Here is an 18,172-nt window from a genome sequence, read left to right on the forward strand (position 1 = left end):
GTTGTCAAGCCCGCTCCTTCCCCAAAATCCGCGTTCAAGCTAGGCGCTAATGCACAGCTGCACCGCTGCCGTAGCGCCCTGTCTCTCTCGCTCTTTGCTGACGTTAATTGCTGTATGAATTCCAATTTGGGAGACTTGACAGTTCAGACCGCAGCCACATTCTGGAAAAATGTGGCCCGGTGTTCGGCCATTCCTTACTAAGCGGCGAAACGTCTTACACAATGCTCAGCGCGCTTGCGCAAGCATCCGTACGCATGCGCACACCGGTTAGAAGCGGCGAGTACTCACTATTTTTGTTTTTATTTAGTTTTTTAGAACCTTTTCATTGCCTACAAGATACCTTTTGCATGTATTACCCTCTCATACTTTTAACCAGTGTTTTTTGTGTTAGCTTTGAAGCAGTTGACAACATTAGTCACATAGCGTATTTAAACCGTCCTTATTTGATATAACTACATTTAAGTATTTTCTTAAGGCATTTTTTTTTTATTACCTTCTGCCTGTATGCATCTAAACAAAACCAGTTTAGAGCGCACGGTAGTACTTTAGGTGTCAAATTCGACTAATGCAGGACGTTTCGCCGATGTAGCACATTTTGGCAGAACACCGGATGGGATTTTAGCACATACGAAAGTGACCTGGATCGAATTTGAAATGGTCAACTTTTATGCGACTTTTCCCGTTCAGTCGAGTCGGAAAAACACGAAAAAATCTGATTCGTGCATTAAGACCTGCGGTATGAACTTCGCCTAAGTTAGCTAACATTACTGTATATATAGTGTGTATGCGTGTATATCTATTTATACAGCTACATATTGATCTATTGAAAACATTACTCTTTTGGTTCCTCCTCCAAAATGTCATAAATGCTAGATTTACAGCTGAAATGGTCCTACAGATGTTGGATGATGGAGAGGCAGTGACGGGGTAGGACTCAAGTGTCCGAAATTTCTGTTGATGAGGACCCAGACTATTGTCCAGGTGGCAGTTGTCCACCTGGAAATCCAACAGGATCAATCTGACTCATAAGATTCCACTTTTGTGTCCTCTGGAGAAGAAAGTGTCCAAATCATGGCCAACAGAATGAGTTGGTAGGGCTCTTACTAGAGAGAATTACCTCCCGCCCAGGGCAGAACACAGAGCCACAATATCCTCAGAAATCGGTCAGTGCCTCCTCAAGGGCTTAGCACCGCTCTCTCATCTAAAAGATGCATGGGAGCTCAATGATAAAATATATGGATAAATTACTGTTTTTCAAAAAATGTTAATTGAATCATTTCAAGCATGAAATCATTCTTGTGTGGCCCTAAATATGATATAAAAGTGATTATTCTTCACCAAAATGGCATAAAAAAAACATTGTTCTAATATGGGTCATTTTTGACCCACTTATGGAAGAGTAGGGTCCAGTAACTTGTGCATCTAAGGGTTAAAATCAAATATTCCCTTTACATAAAGGGAAAACTTAAAAGGTTTAATATTAGTGTTTGCAAGCAGTGCGTTCCTATTAGTGTCCAAATATTCAGTGTCCTTCAAAAAGTAGAATCATTTTTCTGAAAAGCAAAGTCTGCTTTGAAAGAGTTTATTTACTCAATTCAAACACCAGCCCTCATCATGTTGTTAGGTGGCACAGCCATTCCCATATGAGTGCCCACAGTGAGGCCAAACTTCTCACTGGACTGCTTCTGCTGGACCTCAGGCTTCAACCGAAAGCCCGCCTCCCCATCAAAGTAGTCCATGGGCGTAAAGGTCAGGGGGGCTTCATCAAGTAGACCCTCAAGGCGGTTGCGCCAGGCCTGGAGAAGGGCAGCACTGGCTTCTCTGGGGATGCCAGATGGAGCCCAAAAGATCTGAGGTGGCAGAACTTGGAATCCGCAGTAGTGCAGGATGCCATTCTGTTGACAATTAACACATCATTTGATGTTCATTCACGATTTGCCCGTCAGCATTACAGACCTGAATTGGCCATAGTGTGACATTCATGTCTCCATTGATGCCATCAGCACTAAACATCGACTCTTTGGATCCAGTAGTGAAAGACAGCACAGCTTTCTTGCCCTGCCAATAAAAATGGGTAAATATTCATCCTAAAAATTCATGCATTTTACAGCTTACCTTGAAGATGCCCTGACCGTAGCGTTTATTATCAGAGTAAGCATAGCCAAGTGTAAGCACACGGTCGATCCAACCCTTAAGGATGGCAGGCACACTGAACCAGTACATTGGGAACTGGAAAAAACATTGCATTCATGTGCAGTCATACAATTTTGATTGACCGACCCAATGAAAAGCCCTTTCTTACCTGGAAAATGATAAGGTCAGCTTCCGTTAGCTTACATTGCTCCTCAGTTATGTCAGCAGCCAATTTTCCAGCCTCCCACGCGGCTTTGGTCTCATCGGCGTAACGGAAGTGCTCAGCATTTTTCACCTCACCTGAACAAAAAGAACATTTTAAGCCCGTGAAAAGACCCAAATAGGAATCAAAAGCATTGATTTCACTGAGCAAACATTACCCTGAATGTCCTCCGCTGTAGCACTGGCTTTAAACTTGATGGCATAGAGGTCAGATACTTTCACCGTACAGCCTTTAGCAGTCAGAACCTCGACAGCAGCGTCTTTGGCAGCAGCGTTGAAAGAACCAGAACTCTGGTGGGCATACACGATGAGGACTTTCTTTCCTGCCAAAGCTATGGGAGGTGAGGTCGGATTGAGATCACAGGAAACAACCACAATTCAACTTACCCATTTCTTAAGTCTGCTGCCACAACAGAGTGCAGGATCAAGAGCTGCTGTGCTGTCTGACACAAAATGAAGGGGTTTTATACTAGAAGACCAATTGTTTCTCCAAGGTGCAGAAACGGACCAATTACAGCAACGACCAATCAGATAACACCCAGAAAGCTTGACAGAGAAACAGATGGATGGACATAATGTCCTACGTAAAAGACATGCTGAGCACATTTAATGTCACAAAATTTTCCTTACCCTTATTTATACATAATGTCAATTTTTGCAATTTTACGTGGCCCAAATCTGTCAGGACCAAATATGCAAATTAGGGTGAACAGTACATGTTTGCCAAATGTGGTATAGTATTTACCCTACTTTCTGGACTGTAAGGTGCACCTGACTATAAGCCGCCACCCACCAAATTTGACACAAAAAAGGCATTTGTTCATAGATAAGCTGCACTGGACTATAAGCCGCAGCTGTGCTCACTGTATTATGGGATATTTACATCAAAAGATATTAACCGGAAACACTTTTTTTAACAGCGGCATCATAACACTGTCATAAAACCAAATGAATCATTATGAAGCTTTGAACCAACTGGCTGCAAAGCTTCATTAATTCAAGAAGTGTCATTTTGCCATCACTTAGTGATGAACCTCTGCTGCCACCTGGTGTCAACGCTGTTTTCATCCAACATGCCTCCTAGCATGCATTGCAGCTCTACAGATGTAAACAAAAATTCATGTTCTGTGCTAATAATTTCTTCAGTTACTGTTCCAGTTGTTTCATTAATTGTTAGTTAGCTACTTTATTTGACTGTGGCGCTATAAGACTGTCATAAGACCATCATAATTATGACATGACCCTGCCATGAGCATTAATGAATGCTTATGAGAGATGTCAAATTATCTCACGTTTGACTGCATGTAAAAGATCCGAGCTGGACATAGAGTTGGTGATATAATTTGCCGGATGACATTTAGTGACATCTGTCTTAAACATTCATTGATGCTCATAATAGTGTCATGTCATAATTATGGCTGTCTTCTGGCAGTCTTATGAGGCCGCTGTCAAATAAAGTGTTAGCTATTAACCCAAATAAATCAACATTTAAACCGCACTGGACTATAAGCCGCAGTATTCAAAATGAGGGGAAAAAGTAGCGGCCCATAGTCCGAAAATTACGGTAATTGCATTAGGCAAATCAGTGGATATAAGTACACACCTTTGTTTAAATGCCATGTTAAATTGTGGTTGCACAAGTGTGCACACCCTCATAACTAGGTGAGCAGTTACTGCAATGTCTATATAGCGTGCCAATCTGATGTGATAAGGTTGGCATACGAGACAAGCTGGTTAAAGGGGACCCAAAATACACCAATTCTTCTAATCAGAGCATCCTTTAACAGGTTTTTTTTTTTTTTCCACAAAACACTGTCCGACTAAATTAGTGCTCAATGCAAACTGATATCAATTTAGCCAACAGGACGTTTCCATTTCTGGTACAATGGAGCTGGCTTGTTTTTCCTTTTGGCACAGTTAAATCACATTTTAACCCTTTCACTCCGGTTGGAACATCGAGTCCCACCCCTTTAAAAAATATTTAAAAAAAAAAAAACTGCAGTGGGTATAGGAACTGTAGAAATTTCCTTTTTAATCATTTGGGGGGGTGGCCTATAGTATAAGTGGTACTTTAGGGGCCATTTACATGGTGACGCTCCAAGAGTACAAATTTTATGTTTGCATTTACATGCTGCAGTCGCCATTTGAACGATGTCACAATTCTGCGTTAAATCAGCCCAGAAAAGAACACACCCACCCAAAGCCCCCTACATATTGTTTCTCTTGTGTTAATTTCTCGTATTTTTTGTACAATCATTAAAACAAAGGTACAACACTGGTTTATTAAAAAGGCAATGGCATCCAGGAGTTTTTAAAAAAAAAAAAAAAAAAAAAATGTGAAGTGAGCCAGTGCTGACATCAGAGCGAGAGTTCCATGCACATACTAGTAGATCAAAAGTTTGAGTATCGTCACCATGTAAAGGTGAGGCCATTTTAAACACCCTTGTCAAAATTAGTGCAACTATCCAAAAAGTCAAGTTGAAAGTTTTTATTCAGTTGATGTAAACAATTCAAACTCCAGCTCTCATCATGTTGTTAGGTGGCACAGCCATTCCCATATGAGTGCCCACAGTGAGGCCAAACTTCTCACTAGACTGCTTCTGCTGGACCTCAGGCTTCAACCGAAAGCCTGCCTCCCCATCAAAGTAGTCCATGGGCGTGAAGGTCAGTGGGGCCTCGTCAAGTAAACCCTCAAGACGATTGCGCCAGGCCTGGAGTAGGGCAGCACTGGCCTCTCTAGGGATGCCAGATGGAGCCCAGAAGATCTGAGGTGGCAGAACTTGAAAGCCGCAGTAGTGCAGGATGCCATTCTGTTGACAATTCACACATTTAGTAGATGTTCATTCACAATTTGACAGTCAGCATTACAGACCTGAATAGGCCAAAGTGTGACATTCATGTCTCCGTTGATGCCATTAGCACTAAACATGGACTCTGCAGATCCAGTAGTGAAGGACAATACAGCTTTCTTGTCCTGAAAGAATTGTTAAATATCAGTTTCAAAATGGAGCACAGTCATGTTGCCTTTAGAGCCACTCATTGTGGTAATTAGTTTCATGAGCAATTAGCCACAACGCATTCCCTGTAATGCTCACCTTGAAGATGCCCTGACCGTAGCGCTTTTCATTAGAGTAGGCATAGCCAAGCGTGAGCACTCTGTCGATCCAGCCTTTGAGGATGGCAGGCATGCTGAACCAATACATGGGGAACTGGAAACATTGCATTCATGGTCAGTTATGCAGTATAGATAATACAAGCCCATCCTTTACCTGGAAAATAATTAGGTCAGCCTCTGAAAGCTTGCATTGCTCCTCAGTTATGTCAACAGCCAGTTTTCCGCTCTCCCATGCGGCTTTGGTCTCGTCGGCATAACGGAAGTGCTCGGCATTCTTCACCTCACCTGTGCAAAGTTAGGGCCCCACATTTTAGAGTTGTGAAAATGACCAAATAAAACTATGAAAACACCTTACCCTGAATGTCCTCCGCTGTAGCGGCAGCTTTAAACTTGCTGGCATAGAGGTCGGATACTTTCACCGTGCAGCCTTTGGCAGTCAGAACTTCGACAGCGGCGTCTTTGGCAGCAGCATTGAAAGAACCAGAACTCTGGTGGGCATACACGATGAGGACTTTCTTTCCTGCCAAAGCTGGTGAGGGATGGGGTTTAAAAAAACAATTATAAAAGATAGAGCTGACTCTAAACAACCATAACTCAACTTACCCATTTCTGAAGCCTGCTGCCACAACACAGAGTGAGGGATCAAGAACTGCAGAGCTATCTGACACAAAATGAAGTGTTTTTATACTGGAAGACCAATTGTTTCTCCCAGCTGCAGGAACGCACCAATTACAGCAATGACCAATCAGACAACACCCAGGAAGCCTGACAGAGAAACAGATAGACGAACATAACATTACACCAAGACATGCTGAGCACATTTCATGTTATAAAATTTTCCTTACCCTTTTTTGGCATCAGAATATTTCAAATGAAATACATTTCTTTAAAAAAGCCACTGCAATTTCCAGAGAAAAACAGTAAATAACAAGCATATACAAATCCGTACATAATGTCAAACGTTCAACTCCACTACATCTATTCATGTCCAAGCACTGGCAATGTGTGGCGAGTACCTTGTCACAACATCCAGACAATGTAATGAAAGGACCTGCAGTGTTAACATGCACGGCATTAATTAGAACCAAAAGTAGCTGGCAATTAGCAAACTGTCAGGCCTTTACTTTGTCTATTCAACACTCAGGAAAATAGCTCTGTTTGAAAAGATGAAATTTGAATATTTTAACTACTTTAATGAAAGTTAAATCTCATTACCCAGAATTCATGTGTCAGTAGTGCCATTCGTTTAAAGCGATGAGTGGCATGCAGTCAGGGTCGAATTGATTGCGTTTTTGCAATTTGATATGGCCCGAACCCGTCCGAACCAAATATGCAAATTAGGACAAACAATCCATGTTTGGCAAATGTATTTTATTGCATTTGGCAAATCTGGAGAAGTCTCCACACCCTTTTTTAAATATGGTTGCACAAGTGTGCACATCTTGATACAGGCAAAATGTTGGCATTGTCTGATACAAAGCAGCAATCTCAAGGGGACCAAAAACACTGCTTCATAAATTGAACACCCCAATTATTCTAATCAGAGCATCCTACAACAGGTTTTTATTCACAAGATAAATTTGCATGGAGCACCAATTTAATTGGACTTCATCAATTTAGCCAACATTCCTACTTCTGGTAGTTCTGCCCCCCCAATACATTTTAATTAGGAGTGTCAAACGATTAAAAATTTTAATCGAGTTAATTACAGCTTAAAAATGAATTAATCGTAATTAATCGCAATTCAAACCATCTAAAAAATATGCCATATTTTTCTGTTAATTATTGTTGGAATGGAAAGATGAGACACAAGATGGATATATACATTCAACATACGGTACATAAGTACTGTATTTGTTTATTATAACAAATCAACAAAATCAACCATTATTAAAATTCTGTTAAAGCGATCCATGGATAGAAAGACTTGTAGTTCTTAAAAGATAAATGTTAGTACAAGTTATAGAAACTTTATATTAAAACCCCTCTTCATGTTTTCGTTTTAATAAAATTTGTAAAATTTTCAATCAAAAAAATAAACTAGCAGCCTGCCATTGTTGATGCCAATAATTACTTACACAATGCTCATGGGTGCTGAAGCCTATAAAATCAGTCGCACCCAAGCGCCAGCAGAGGGCGACAAAACTCCGAAAAACACAAGTACACATTTCACTGTGCTGTCATTTTAATGTTTGAGCGGGGGATGTGCGTTAATTGCGTCAGATATTTTAAAGTGATTAATTTGAAAAAATAATTACCGCCCGTTAACGCAATAATTTTGACAGCCCTAATTTTAATGTACCTTATTGGCCCAAATATAAGACGCACCCCTTTTTCAAGACTCAAGTTTAAAAAGACTTTTTGAACAAATTATTTTTTATACAGAAAATTACAGTACATTCAAAAAAAATATATTGGAGAGAAAAAGCATGTTAGCCTCATTTCAAATCTTAATATCTGAACATTTAAATATGTAAAAATGCAATCACATTTGTAAATGAATGGCTTCTGGTTTTTGAAATGTAAATAAACCATTCTATTGTGACAAAACAAAATTGCAACTGCATTAACCAAAGTCAAACGGTAGTCTTGAAACAAATCTGAATAAGGAAAAACATCGCAATAAAAGAATTCAAACTGGTTATACTAAAGAGTAGCAGAGATCTGTCATGACAGAACATTGCTTCAGTGAATGGATTTAATTAGACCGCAAATATAAGACTTTCAGTGTTATTTCAATGCAAAAAAAACAAAAAAAACACAGTCTTATATTCGGGCCACTACGGTATACTAGTACAAAAACTCCAAAAAGTCCAGGTGAAAGCGGTTTTATTTTTCAGTTGATGTTAAGCAATTCAGGACTGCCAGTCCTCTTCCCCATATATTTTAACATGGCACTATTGAAATATAAACTCACAGGTCGTAAAATTACGATATCAGAAAAGTCAAAAATGCCTTAATTATTCAGTTGATGTAGATTCAAACTCCAGCCCTCATCATGTTGTTAGGTGGCACAGCCATTCCCATGTGAGTGCCCACAGTGAGGCCAAACTTCTCACTAGAGTGCTTCTGCTGGACCTCAGGCTTCAACCGAAAGCCCGCCTCTCCATCAAAGTAGTCCATAGGTGTGAAGGTCAGGGGTGCCTCATCAAGTAGACCCTCAAGGCGGTTGCGCCAGGCCTGGAGAAGGGCAGCACTGGCCTCTCTGGGGATGCCAGATGGAGCCCAGAAGATCTGAGGTGCCAGAACTTGGAAGCCGCAGTAGTGCAGGATGCCATTCTGTTGACAATTCACACATTTAGTAGATGTTCATTCACAATTTGACAGTCAGCATTACAGACCTGAATTGGCCATAGTGTGACATTCATGTCTCCATTGATGCCATTAGCACTAAACATGGACTCTGCAGATCCGGTAGTGAAGGACAGTACAGCTTTCTTGTCCTGCAAGAGAATAGTTACCGCTTTTTCCCCCACAAAATTGAGTGCAGTCATGTTGCCTTTAGAGCAACTCAGGGTGGCAATTTGATCCATGAGCAATTAGCCAAAACGCATTCCCTGTAATGCTCACCTTGAAGATGCCCTGACCGTAGCGCTTTTCATCAGAGTAGGCATAGCCAAGCGTGAGCACTCTGTCAATCCAGCCTTTGAGGATGGCAGGCATGCTGAACCAATACATGGGGAACTAAAAATATTGCATTCATGGTCAGTTATGCTATATAGATTGCCTGACCTTTATGAAAGCCCATTCTTTACCTGGAAAATGATTAGGTCAGCCTCTGAAAGCTTGCATTGCTCTTCAGTTATGTCAACAGCCAGTTTTCCGCTCTCCCATGCCGCTTTGGTCTCGTCGGCATAACGGAAGTGCTCGGCATTCTTCACCTCACCTGTGCAAAGTTAGGGACCAGATTGTAGGGTTGTAAAAATGACCAAAGAGACTCAAACAGAGGTCTATGAAAACATTACCCTGAATGTCCTCCATTGTAGCAGCGGCTTTAAACCCGATGGCATAGAGGTCAGATACTTTCACCGTGCAGCCTTTGGCAGTCAGAACCTCAACAGCAGTGTCTTTGGCAGCAGCGTTGAAAGAACCAGAACTCTGGTGGGCATACACGATGAGGACTTTCTTTCCTGCTAAAGTTTAGGGGGGAAGTAAAAGGAAAAAAATTAAGATTGAGATCACTTTAAACAACCACAACTTACCCATTTCTGAAGCCTGCTGCCACAACACAGCGTGAGGGGATCTACAATCACTATGCTGTCTGAAACAAAATGAAGGGTTTTTATACTGGAAGACCAATTGTTTCTCCCAGGTGCAGGACGGCACCAATTACAGCAACGGCCAATCAGATAACTCCCAGAAAGCCTGACAGAGAAACAGATAGATGGACATAATGGTCCACCTAAAAGACATGTTGAGCACATTTCATGTTGCAAAATTTTCCTTACTCTTATTTGATATCAGAATATTAAAAATGAAATACAATTAAGAAATCCACTGCAATTTCCAGAGGACCTTTCCACCACAAGCTTGGGCATTTGGAAAAAAGAAAAAACAGGAAATAAGCATGTACAAATCCTACATAATGTCAAAAGTTCACCTCCACTACAATTATTCATGTCCAAGCACTGGCAATGTGTGGCCAGCACCTGTCACAACATCCAGACAATGTAATGAAAGGACCGGCAGTGTTAACATGCACGGCATTAATTAGAACCTAAAATAGCAGGCAATTAGCAGACAGTCAAGCCTTTATTCAACAATTAGAAAAACTTGTTTGGGAAGATAAAATTTGAATATTTTTACGATAAATTTCATTACCCAGCATGCATTTGTCAGCAATGCCGTTCATTTAAAGCAGGGTTCACTAAATCCGGACCTCGGTGCCACTTTTTCCTGTCGTGTTTTCCACGTCTCTCCCCGAACACCCCTGAATCAAATGATTATGTCATCAGCACCTCTCCAGAAGCCTGATAATGATCCTGATTATTTTGATTCAGGTGTGTTGGAGGGACACATGGAAAACTGGCACCGAAGTCCAGATTTAGTGAACCCTGATTTAAAGCGATAAGTGGCATGCAGCCGGTGTCAAATTGATTGCGTTCATCTGGACCAAATATGCAAATTAGGACAAACAGTCCATGTTTGGCAAATTTTATTGCATTATGCAAATCTGGAGAAGTTTACATACCTTTATTCAAATGTGGTTGCACAAGTGCGCACATCCTGATAACTGGGTAAGCAGTTTAATATGAGGTCATGAGGTAACATGTTGGCATTGTCAGATACAACAGAAATCTGAGGGGGACAGCTTGGTGCAAACTGAACTCCAATTATTCGAATTGTAGAATAAACAACAAGTTTTCACTCACAGGATAAGCCAAATTAGTGCTCCCGCAAATTTATCAGTTTAGCCAACAAAACATTCCTAATTCTGGTAGGACTGCCTCACCTCCCCCATATATATTTTAACATGGCTCCATTGAAATATAAAATCACAGGTCAAAATTAGTACAAATATCAGAAAAGTTGAAAGTGCCTTTATTATTCAGTTGATGTAAATTCAAACTCCAGCCCTCAACATGTTGTTAGGTGGCACAGCCATTCCCATGTGAGTGCCCACTGTGAGGCCAAACTTCTCACTAGACTGCTTCTGCTGGACCTCCGGCTTCAACCGAAAGCCCGCCTCCCCATCAAAGTACTCCATGGGCGTGAAGGTCAGGGGGGCTTCATCAAGTAGACCCTCAAGACGATTGCGCCAGGCCTGGAGAAGGGCAGCACTGGCCTCTCTGGGGATGCCAGATGGAGCCCAGAAGATCTGAGGTGCCAGAACTTGGAAGCCGCAGTAGTGCAGGATGCCATTCTGTTGAGAAGTCACTCATTTAGTTGATGTCCATTCACAAATTTACCCTCAGCATTACAGACCTGAATAGGCCATAGTGTGACGTTCATGTCTCCGTTGATGCCATTAGCACTGAACATTGACTCTGCAGATCCAGTAGTAAAGGACAATACAGCTTTCTTGTCCTGAAAGAATAGTTACTGCTTATTTTCCCCCCCAAAATTGAGCTCCACCATGTTGCCATTAGAGCAACTCAGGGTGGCAATTAGTTTCATGAGCAATTAGCGACAACGCATTCCCTGTAATGCTCACCTTGAAGATGCCCTGACCGTAGCGCTTTTCATCAGAGTAGGCATAGCCAAGCGTGAGTACTCTGTCAATCCAGCCCTTGAGGATGGCAGGCATGCTGAACCAATACATGGGGAACTGGAAACATTGCATTCATGGTCAGTGATGCAGTATAGATAATGAAAGCCGATCCTTTACCTGGAAAATGATTAGGTCAGCCTCTGAAAGCTTGCATTGCTCCTCAGTTATGTCAACAGCCAATTTTTTACTCTCCCATGCGGCTTTGGTCTCATCGGCATAACGGAAGTGGTCTGCATTCTTCACCTCACCTGTGCACATTTTAAGGTCGTGAAAACCAAATATGACTCAAAACATCAATTTCTCTATTAAAATCATTACCCTGAATGTCCTCGGCTGTAGCAGCGGCTTTAAACTTCATGGCATAAAGGTCGGACACTTTCACCGCGCAGCCTTTGGCAGTCAGAACCTCGACAGCAGTGTCTTTGGCAGCAGCATTGAAAGAACCAGAGCTCTGGTGGGCATACACAATGAGCACCTTCTTTCCTGCCAATGCTAGATAAAAAGGAAAGGGAAAACTGAGTAACACATAGCCATTGGTATCAAAAAGTCATTAAAGCAAGCAAATCTGAAAAAGGCTCCAAAATTACCCATTTTTGAAGTCGGCTGCTACAACACACACAGGGAGGATGAAGTACAGCTGTGCTGCCAAACACAAAATGATGAGTTTTTATAGTAGAAGGCCATTTGGTTCTCCCAGGTGCTGGCAGTCAGTATTTAGCCCAGTGGCCAATCAAATAGCAACCTGACACTGACAGATAGACTGATAGATGGTTTGCCAATATAGAGACATAGAAAACCAAAATTTTAAAAATAAATTAGGGCTGTCAAACGATTAAAATTTTTAATCGAGTTAATCACAGCTTAAAAATTAATTCATCGTAATTAATCGCAATTAATTGCAATTCAAACCATCCATAAAATATGCCATATTTTTCTGTAAATTATCGTTGGAATGGAAAGATAAGACACAAGACGGATATATACATTAAACATACGGTACATAAGTACTATATTTGTTTACTATATAAATAAATCAACAAGATTGCATAAACATTATTAACATTCTGTTAAAGCGATCCATGAATAGAAAGACTTTTGGTTCTTAAAAGATAAATGTTAGTACAAGTTATAGAAATTTTATTTTAAAACCCCTCTTAATGTTTTCGTTTTAATAAAATTTATAAAAATTTCAATCAAAAAATAAACTAGTAGCTCGCCATTGTTGATGTCAATAATTACACAATCCTCATGATGCTTAAACCCATAAAATCAGTCGCACCAAAGCGCCAGCAGAGGGAGACAAAAAACACAAGTAACAAGTGGCCATTACACTGTACTGTCATTTAAATCTATTTGAATGGGGCGTGTGCGTTAATTGCATCAAATATTTTAATGTGATTAATTTAAAAAATTAATTACCGCCCATTAACGCGATAATTTTGACAGCCCTAAAATATGAACAAAATAAAGCACATGAATAAATTAGGGCTGTCAAAATTATCGCGTTAACGGGCATTAATTAATTTTTTAAATTAATCACGTTAAAATATTTGACGCAATTAACGCAGATGGCCCGCTCAGATTTAAATGACAGTGCAGTGAAACGCTCACTTGTTGTGTCTATGGAGTTTTGCCGCCCTCTGCTGGCGCTTGGGTGCGACTGATTTTATAGGCTTCAGCTCCCATTAGCATTGTGTAAGTAATTATTGACATCAATGGCGGGCTACTAGTTTATTTTTTGATTGAAAATTTTACAAATTTTATTAAAACGAAAACATTAAGAGGGGTTTTAATATAAAATTTCTATAACTTGTACTAACATTTTTTTTTTTTTTTAGAACTACGAGTCCAATACAGTCCTTATGTACCGTATGTTGAATGTAAATATTCATCTTGAGCCTTATCTTTCCATTCCAACAATAATTTACAGAAAAATATGGCATATTTTATAGATGGTTTGAATTGCGATTAATTGCGATTAATTACGATTAATTAATTTTTAAGCTGTAATTAACTCGATTAAAAATTTTAATCGTTTGACAGCCCTAGAATAAATATAAATGGCTCTGATATTGACCCCTGTGGAACACCATTAATTCAATGTCAGTATTTGATTTTAAAACATAAAAAAAACCTCATTGGCTACCGCCACAGGCTGTTTTTAATCTAAATTTCCTTCCTTTTAACTACCACAATACATATATTGTCCTGCCAGTGGCTTAGTTAAAAAAAAGCACACACAGGAGATTTAGTCATTGTACTGAAGTACTAGTGAAAAAGTTTTAGGGCCCCTAAAAATTGCCTGCGTTTGCTTAATGTTCATTCCAACCTCTGCATTTCGGACTTTGTGTATGGAAATGAAAATAATTACACATATATTCAACCTTCTCCGCCATGCATTTATTCATGTGACCTGTTGAAGCTCTGTTTGCTATCCGTAACGGCTACTTCCTGCAAATGCGCGTTGACATCAAAGTCTCTTGTACAAATGCACACATGTATTATTCACTGCTCCGTTCAGACACGTGACTTGAGAACAGTGTAGAAATTCTTTCACGAAGTCAGCATTTGACAAGTGAAGTTGCATATCCACTGCTGTTTGTTTATTCACTTTAAGTAATAAAAGGGGTTGAAACGGGCTTCTATATTTCCAGAGAGCATTTGGATGAAACTTCAGAGAAAGACTCAGAATATCAAAGAAGCACTTGATTCTCCAGCCTTTCCTCAAACAGAATAGAAAATTAAGTTCCGCTCTGGCTTATATAGGTTAAAAACCTCTTCTTTGCGCTTTCATTTGATCCGTACGACAGGTATGCGGTCAGTCTGCTTTCCTAACGCATTTTAAATTTCAACCAGAGCATGCATTTTAAGATTTTTTTTCCCAAATGTTTGCCCTTCTCAGCTCCACTCCAGCGTGACCCTCCATGTAATCTGAGGCACTTCCAGTACGCTCACGGCTGCCGTACATGCGGTTGCCATGGAAATGGCAACACTCAAAAGGTTCCAGAAAAACCTTTGTTTTATGAAATAGCTTCAAGGAATGACAAAACACGCGTGGGCGTCCAGCTTGAATGTGCCATCAGGTTTTGATTTGTTTCTTTTAACCGTCAAAACCTTCATTGGGGCGTTATTTTCTAAAGCAGCCAAAACAAGGTTTACAATACTTTCCATTGGACATTGAAGACTGTAACATTATTATTATTCCAACACAGAGACTTCTGTCCTGCCGTGCGTTTTATCTCTGATTGAAGAGTCTGCGCTCAGCCGCTTGTCCGTGCCTGTCAGTAACTCTTTTTGTCTTCTTCGGTGAATAAAAAAAAAGAAGAAAAAAGACAATTTGCCTTTGTTTGACAGATTTGCATGTGTCATCAGCGTTGAAGGCCGAAACAAAGCAAGCAATTATGCAGTTGGAGTTCATTTCAGCGTTTAAAGGCTAGTCAACTCGTTGGCTGCCATTGACGGGAATAGACGTCCAATCCATTTGAATTCAATTTCAACAAATGAATATTTGCTGGAAGACTCAATTGGGAAGTCTAGGCAAGGCAATTTTTTTTTTCAACACAAGGCAATTCAAAGTGCTTTACATCACATGAAGGTCCACAAACAATTTGTAAAAATCACGTAGGGACATAACACTAGCAACTTTTCAGGATGCTGAAATTATCCCCACCAACTTTTAAGCAACCTTATTTGCATTATATAATGACTTCAGGTATATAGGATCTGTTGTAAGGATAGAATTGACCCTACCATTATTAAGTGAATTAAATTTTATTAAAGTACTGTACTTTCATTGTGTTCAGACTGACATTGACCTCCTCTCACTTGCTGAATGTTTTCCCCTCAAACGCATGTTTGATTGGCTGACGACAGAAATACAACATGCCGCCTCCTCCGCCCATTTCGAAGACGACGGATATTAGTTTTTTTCCGCCAGCAGCAGCAGCAACTGTAAGTAATGTAAAAAGACGTCAATGTTGTGGAGGTGGGGAACACACCACTAATTTTGCTACTGAATGTCCGACCTGCATCAGAGTTGGCTTAACATTAATCTATACGAATTTGTCGAACCCTAGGGGGAAACTGATTTGAGAGAATTATCCTCCTCCATGTTTTCTACTGTTAATGTTAATTAAACTGTAAGAAATGTAGTGAACCAAGGTTTATCCCCTTCTCCCAAGTTTTTATTTTTATTTATGTGGTCTTTAAGGAGCCTAAAGGAGCTTTCTCTCTTTTTTTTTTTTTTTTTGTTACCTGAAATCAAAACATCCACTGGTACTTCCATAGACCCCTTAGTATTTAACAACGAATTCAAGAATTTTTATCAGGACCTGTATACTTAAAAAATAACGGCAGGCGTCCCAGAACTGGATGGCTTCTTCCAATCGCTACCAATGCCATTGATTGGAGTAGATGTAGCTAATGTACTGGAGCAGCCGATTACAACTGAGGAGCTCCTAAAGGCCGAGTTATACTTCCGCGTCAGACCTGCGCCGTCAAGGAAGACCCGAGTTACGACCCTGCGCCGTAGCCTGACGCGGTCCTCTCGAATTTTCTAACCTTCGCGTCGCGTAGACACGTACGACGTGGCAGAAACGGACTGTGATTGGTCCGCTCAGACTGTTGTTTCTGGTTCAGCGCGAAATCACCGCCATTGTAGAATAGAATCAAACATTATTTTCTACGCGCAAAAATGGACCAAGCCGACGGGAGTATCATCAAAGAGCAAGTCTCGTCAAGACATTATTGTGATTGCCAAATGGCAAAGCCGGCGATTGAAAAAAAAATAAAAAACGGAAGAACTACCGAGACGTGTGTGTTCGGAATCGAGTGGCCACACAAAGCGGCCACCCAGTCGGCCAAAAACTGCCAACTTTTTATCACTTTATGTCATATTTTTGGTTGGTGCACTTCATCATTTATTGTGTACATATGTTTGCTGTGAGTCTGTGACTTATTTACGAGTCACACTTCAAGTATATGAAGAATAAAGCACAGATTTGGCGTCAAAAGAGTTGTTTTGATCGTTAATTTTCAATAACAGACAGTTTACACACGATACATCTTCACTGATTGAGAGTGCCTCGGTGCTTTTTATGATAACGTTAAAATCAAGGCTCCCAACGCAGTTTGGGAAGTTCCATAGACGCCAGAAATCTGCTATGGCTTCCCACTGGCTGGTTGTAGGACACGGCAAACAAATCGGGCTGGAGGGCTTTGCAGACCTTGAACGCAGTGCTTGATGCCAGTTTGAAGCTAGCCGCCACAGCTAGCTCTCTCCACCCGAGTCTAAAACTGTCGGTGCGGCATCAAACGTCAGCCAGACCGCCTCAAGCCGTCTTCTGCGTCGCCTGCCCCTCAACATTTGTATGTTCAATATTTATTCAGTGTTGATAAGCAGAATATTACTTTCAAGAGTTCCATCTTGCGTTGTTTATTTTTTCTCCGTTAAACTAGACTAGCGGAAATCAACAAGCATGCCCCAAAACCGTACAAACATAACGCCACACCCCTCTAGTGGCTTGGTGGTGAATTACAGAGCAACGCGTTCCCTCACCGCAGAACTATCGAATGTCGACTGACGCCGTAGTCGCTGCACCGCGGGAGTATAACTCAGGCTTTAGGGCTATCCAGTCACTTAGCTCAGGCAAGACGCCTGGCCCTGATGGGTATCCAATTGAATTTTATAAAAAAACTAGCTCCCAGAATTTCTCACTTGTTGATTGATATGTTCAACAACCCTCTAAACAAAGGGTGTCTCCCGCAAACCTTGAATTATGCAACAATATCTCATTCTCAAAAAAAAAAAACAAAGCCCATCTTGACTGCGTCATATCGACCAATTACTTTACTGAATGTGGATTATAAAATTTTTGCTAAAATTTTGGCAATTCACCTGGATCCGGTTCGCCCCTTTATTATTTCATCTGACCAAACTAGTTTTATTCGAAACAGGCATTCCTTTTTTTCTGTTGAGTTTGGCTGCGCTTGTGGACAAAAGCAGTAGTGTTTTACTTGAAGGAAGTCTCCATTTTTATTTATTTTGTTAGGGTTATCGTCCCTACCAATATTGAGACCAAACCTGAGCCCTTGTCTACAGTATATTGTGTAATTGCTTCCTGGCTAAAGCAGAGCACCTCAAACAAATTTGCTACTCAAAGGCAAGACTTGCTACTAAATGGACTGAGAGACATCCATGTGTGTCCGGTGTATTTACACAGATAAGCGGCCTTGGGTCGGAGGTGGAAAAAATTAAATGACTCTCAGAAACTCTTTTAGGTGAAGCTAGGTGCTTAGCTGTCGCATTGTTATGCATGCAGTCGCCCATGTATGTTTTTTTTTTTTTTTTAATTAACACTGCATGAGAACACACAGTGCATTTAAACCCGAGGCCGCATCCCCTCGCTGCCTCTTGTCATCGGGGCAAGAGTGATGCAACTCATGCAATTTTATGATCCACTGAATGCAATTACCGAACCTGTCAGGAGTTC

General features: G+C 40.7%; 5 protein-coding genes across 9 annotated transcripts in view; 1 reads left to right on the top strand and 4 right to left on the bottom strand.

The window, feature by feature from the left end:
- The window catches only part of LOC130928002 (uromodulin-like 1), an 85,736-nt gene that overhangs the window by 36,503 nt on the left and 31,061 nt on the right, over window positions 1-18,172 (top strand). The window lies entirely within an intron of this gene.
- Window positions 1,568-2,873, bottom strand: LOC130928007 (ribosyldihydronicotinamide dehydrogenase [quinone]-like). Of its 2 annotated transcripts, none has more exons than XM_057854179.1 (6): window positions 2,743-2,857; window positions 2,514-2,687; window positions 2,303-2,433; window positions 2,116-2,229; window positions 1,957-2,058; window positions 1,568-1,895 (listed from the first exon to the last, which is right to left on the bottom strand). In XM_057854179.1, the coding sequence occupies exons 1-6, from the start codon at window positions 2,744-2,746 to the stop codon at window positions 1,596-1,598; spliced, it is 825 nt and encodes a 274-aa protein (XP_057710162.1). In that variant the 5' UTR covers window positions 2,747-2,857; the 3' UTR covers window positions 1,568-1,595. The 2 variants fall into 2 exon arrangements, with proteins under 2 accessions (XP_057710162.1, XP_057710163.1); XM_057854180.1 differs by having other exon boundaries at window positions 1,569-1,895; window positions 2,514-2,678; window positions 2,743-2,873.
- Window positions 4,829-6,235, bottom strand: LOC130928006 (NAD(P)H dehydrogenase [quinone] 1-like). Its single transcript, XM_057854178.1, has 6 exons — window positions 6,074-6,235; window positions 5,826-5,999; window positions 5,625-5,755; window positions 5,451-5,564; window positions 5,228-5,329; window positions 4,829-5,165 (listed from the first exon to the last, which is right to left on the bottom strand). Exons 1-6 carry the CDS (start codon window positions 6,075-6,077, stop codon window positions 4,866-4,868), a joined length of 825 nt encoding a protein of 274 aa, XP_057710161.1. The 5' UTR covers window positions 6,078-6,235; the 3' UTR covers window positions 4,829-4,865.
- Window positions 8,283-9,736, bottom strand: LOC130928008 (ribosyldihydronicotinamide dehydrogenase [quinone]-like). Of its 2 annotated transcripts, none has more exons than XM_057854182.1 (6): window positions 9,673-9,736; window positions 9,436-9,603; window positions 9,226-9,356; window positions 9,041-9,154; window positions 8,812-8,913; window positions 8,283-8,749 (listed from the first exon to the last, which is right to left on the bottom strand). In XM_057854182.1, the coding sequence occupies exons 1-6, from the start codon at window positions 9,674-9,676 to the stop codon at window positions 8,450-8,452; spliced, it is 819 nt and encodes a 272-aa protein (XP_057710165.1). In that variant the 5' UTR covers window positions 9,677-9,736; the 3' UTR covers window positions 8,283-8,449. The 2 variants fall into 2 exon arrangements, with proteins under 2 accessions (XP_057710165.1, XP_057710166.1); XM_057854183.1 differs by having other exon boundaries at window positions 9,436-9,600; window positions 9,673-9,718.
- On the bottom strand, window positions 10,991-12,399 carry LOC130928005 (ribosyldihydronicotinamide dehydrogenase [quinone]-like). The gene is made up of 6 exons (XM_057854177.1): window positions 12,269-12,399; window positions 12,000-12,173; window positions 11,799-11,929; window positions 11,625-11,738; window positions 11,396-11,497; window positions 10,991-11,333 (listed from the first exon to the last, which is right to left on the bottom strand). Exons 1-6 carry the CDS (start codon window positions 12,270-12,272, stop codon window positions 11,034-11,036), a joined length of 825 nt encoding a protein of 274 aa, XP_057710160.1. The 5' UTR covers window positions 12,273-12,399; the 3' UTR covers window positions 10,991-11,033.

The sequence above is a fragment of the Corythoichthys intestinalis genome, chromosome 13, assembly GCF_030265065.1.
Source record: "Corythoichthys intestinalis isolate RoL2023-P3 chromosome 13, ASM3026506v1, whole genome shotgun sequence".
Lineage (NCBI taxonomy): Eukaryota > Metazoa > Chordata > Actinopteri > Syngnathiformes > Syngnathidae > Corythoichthys > Corythoichthys intestinalis.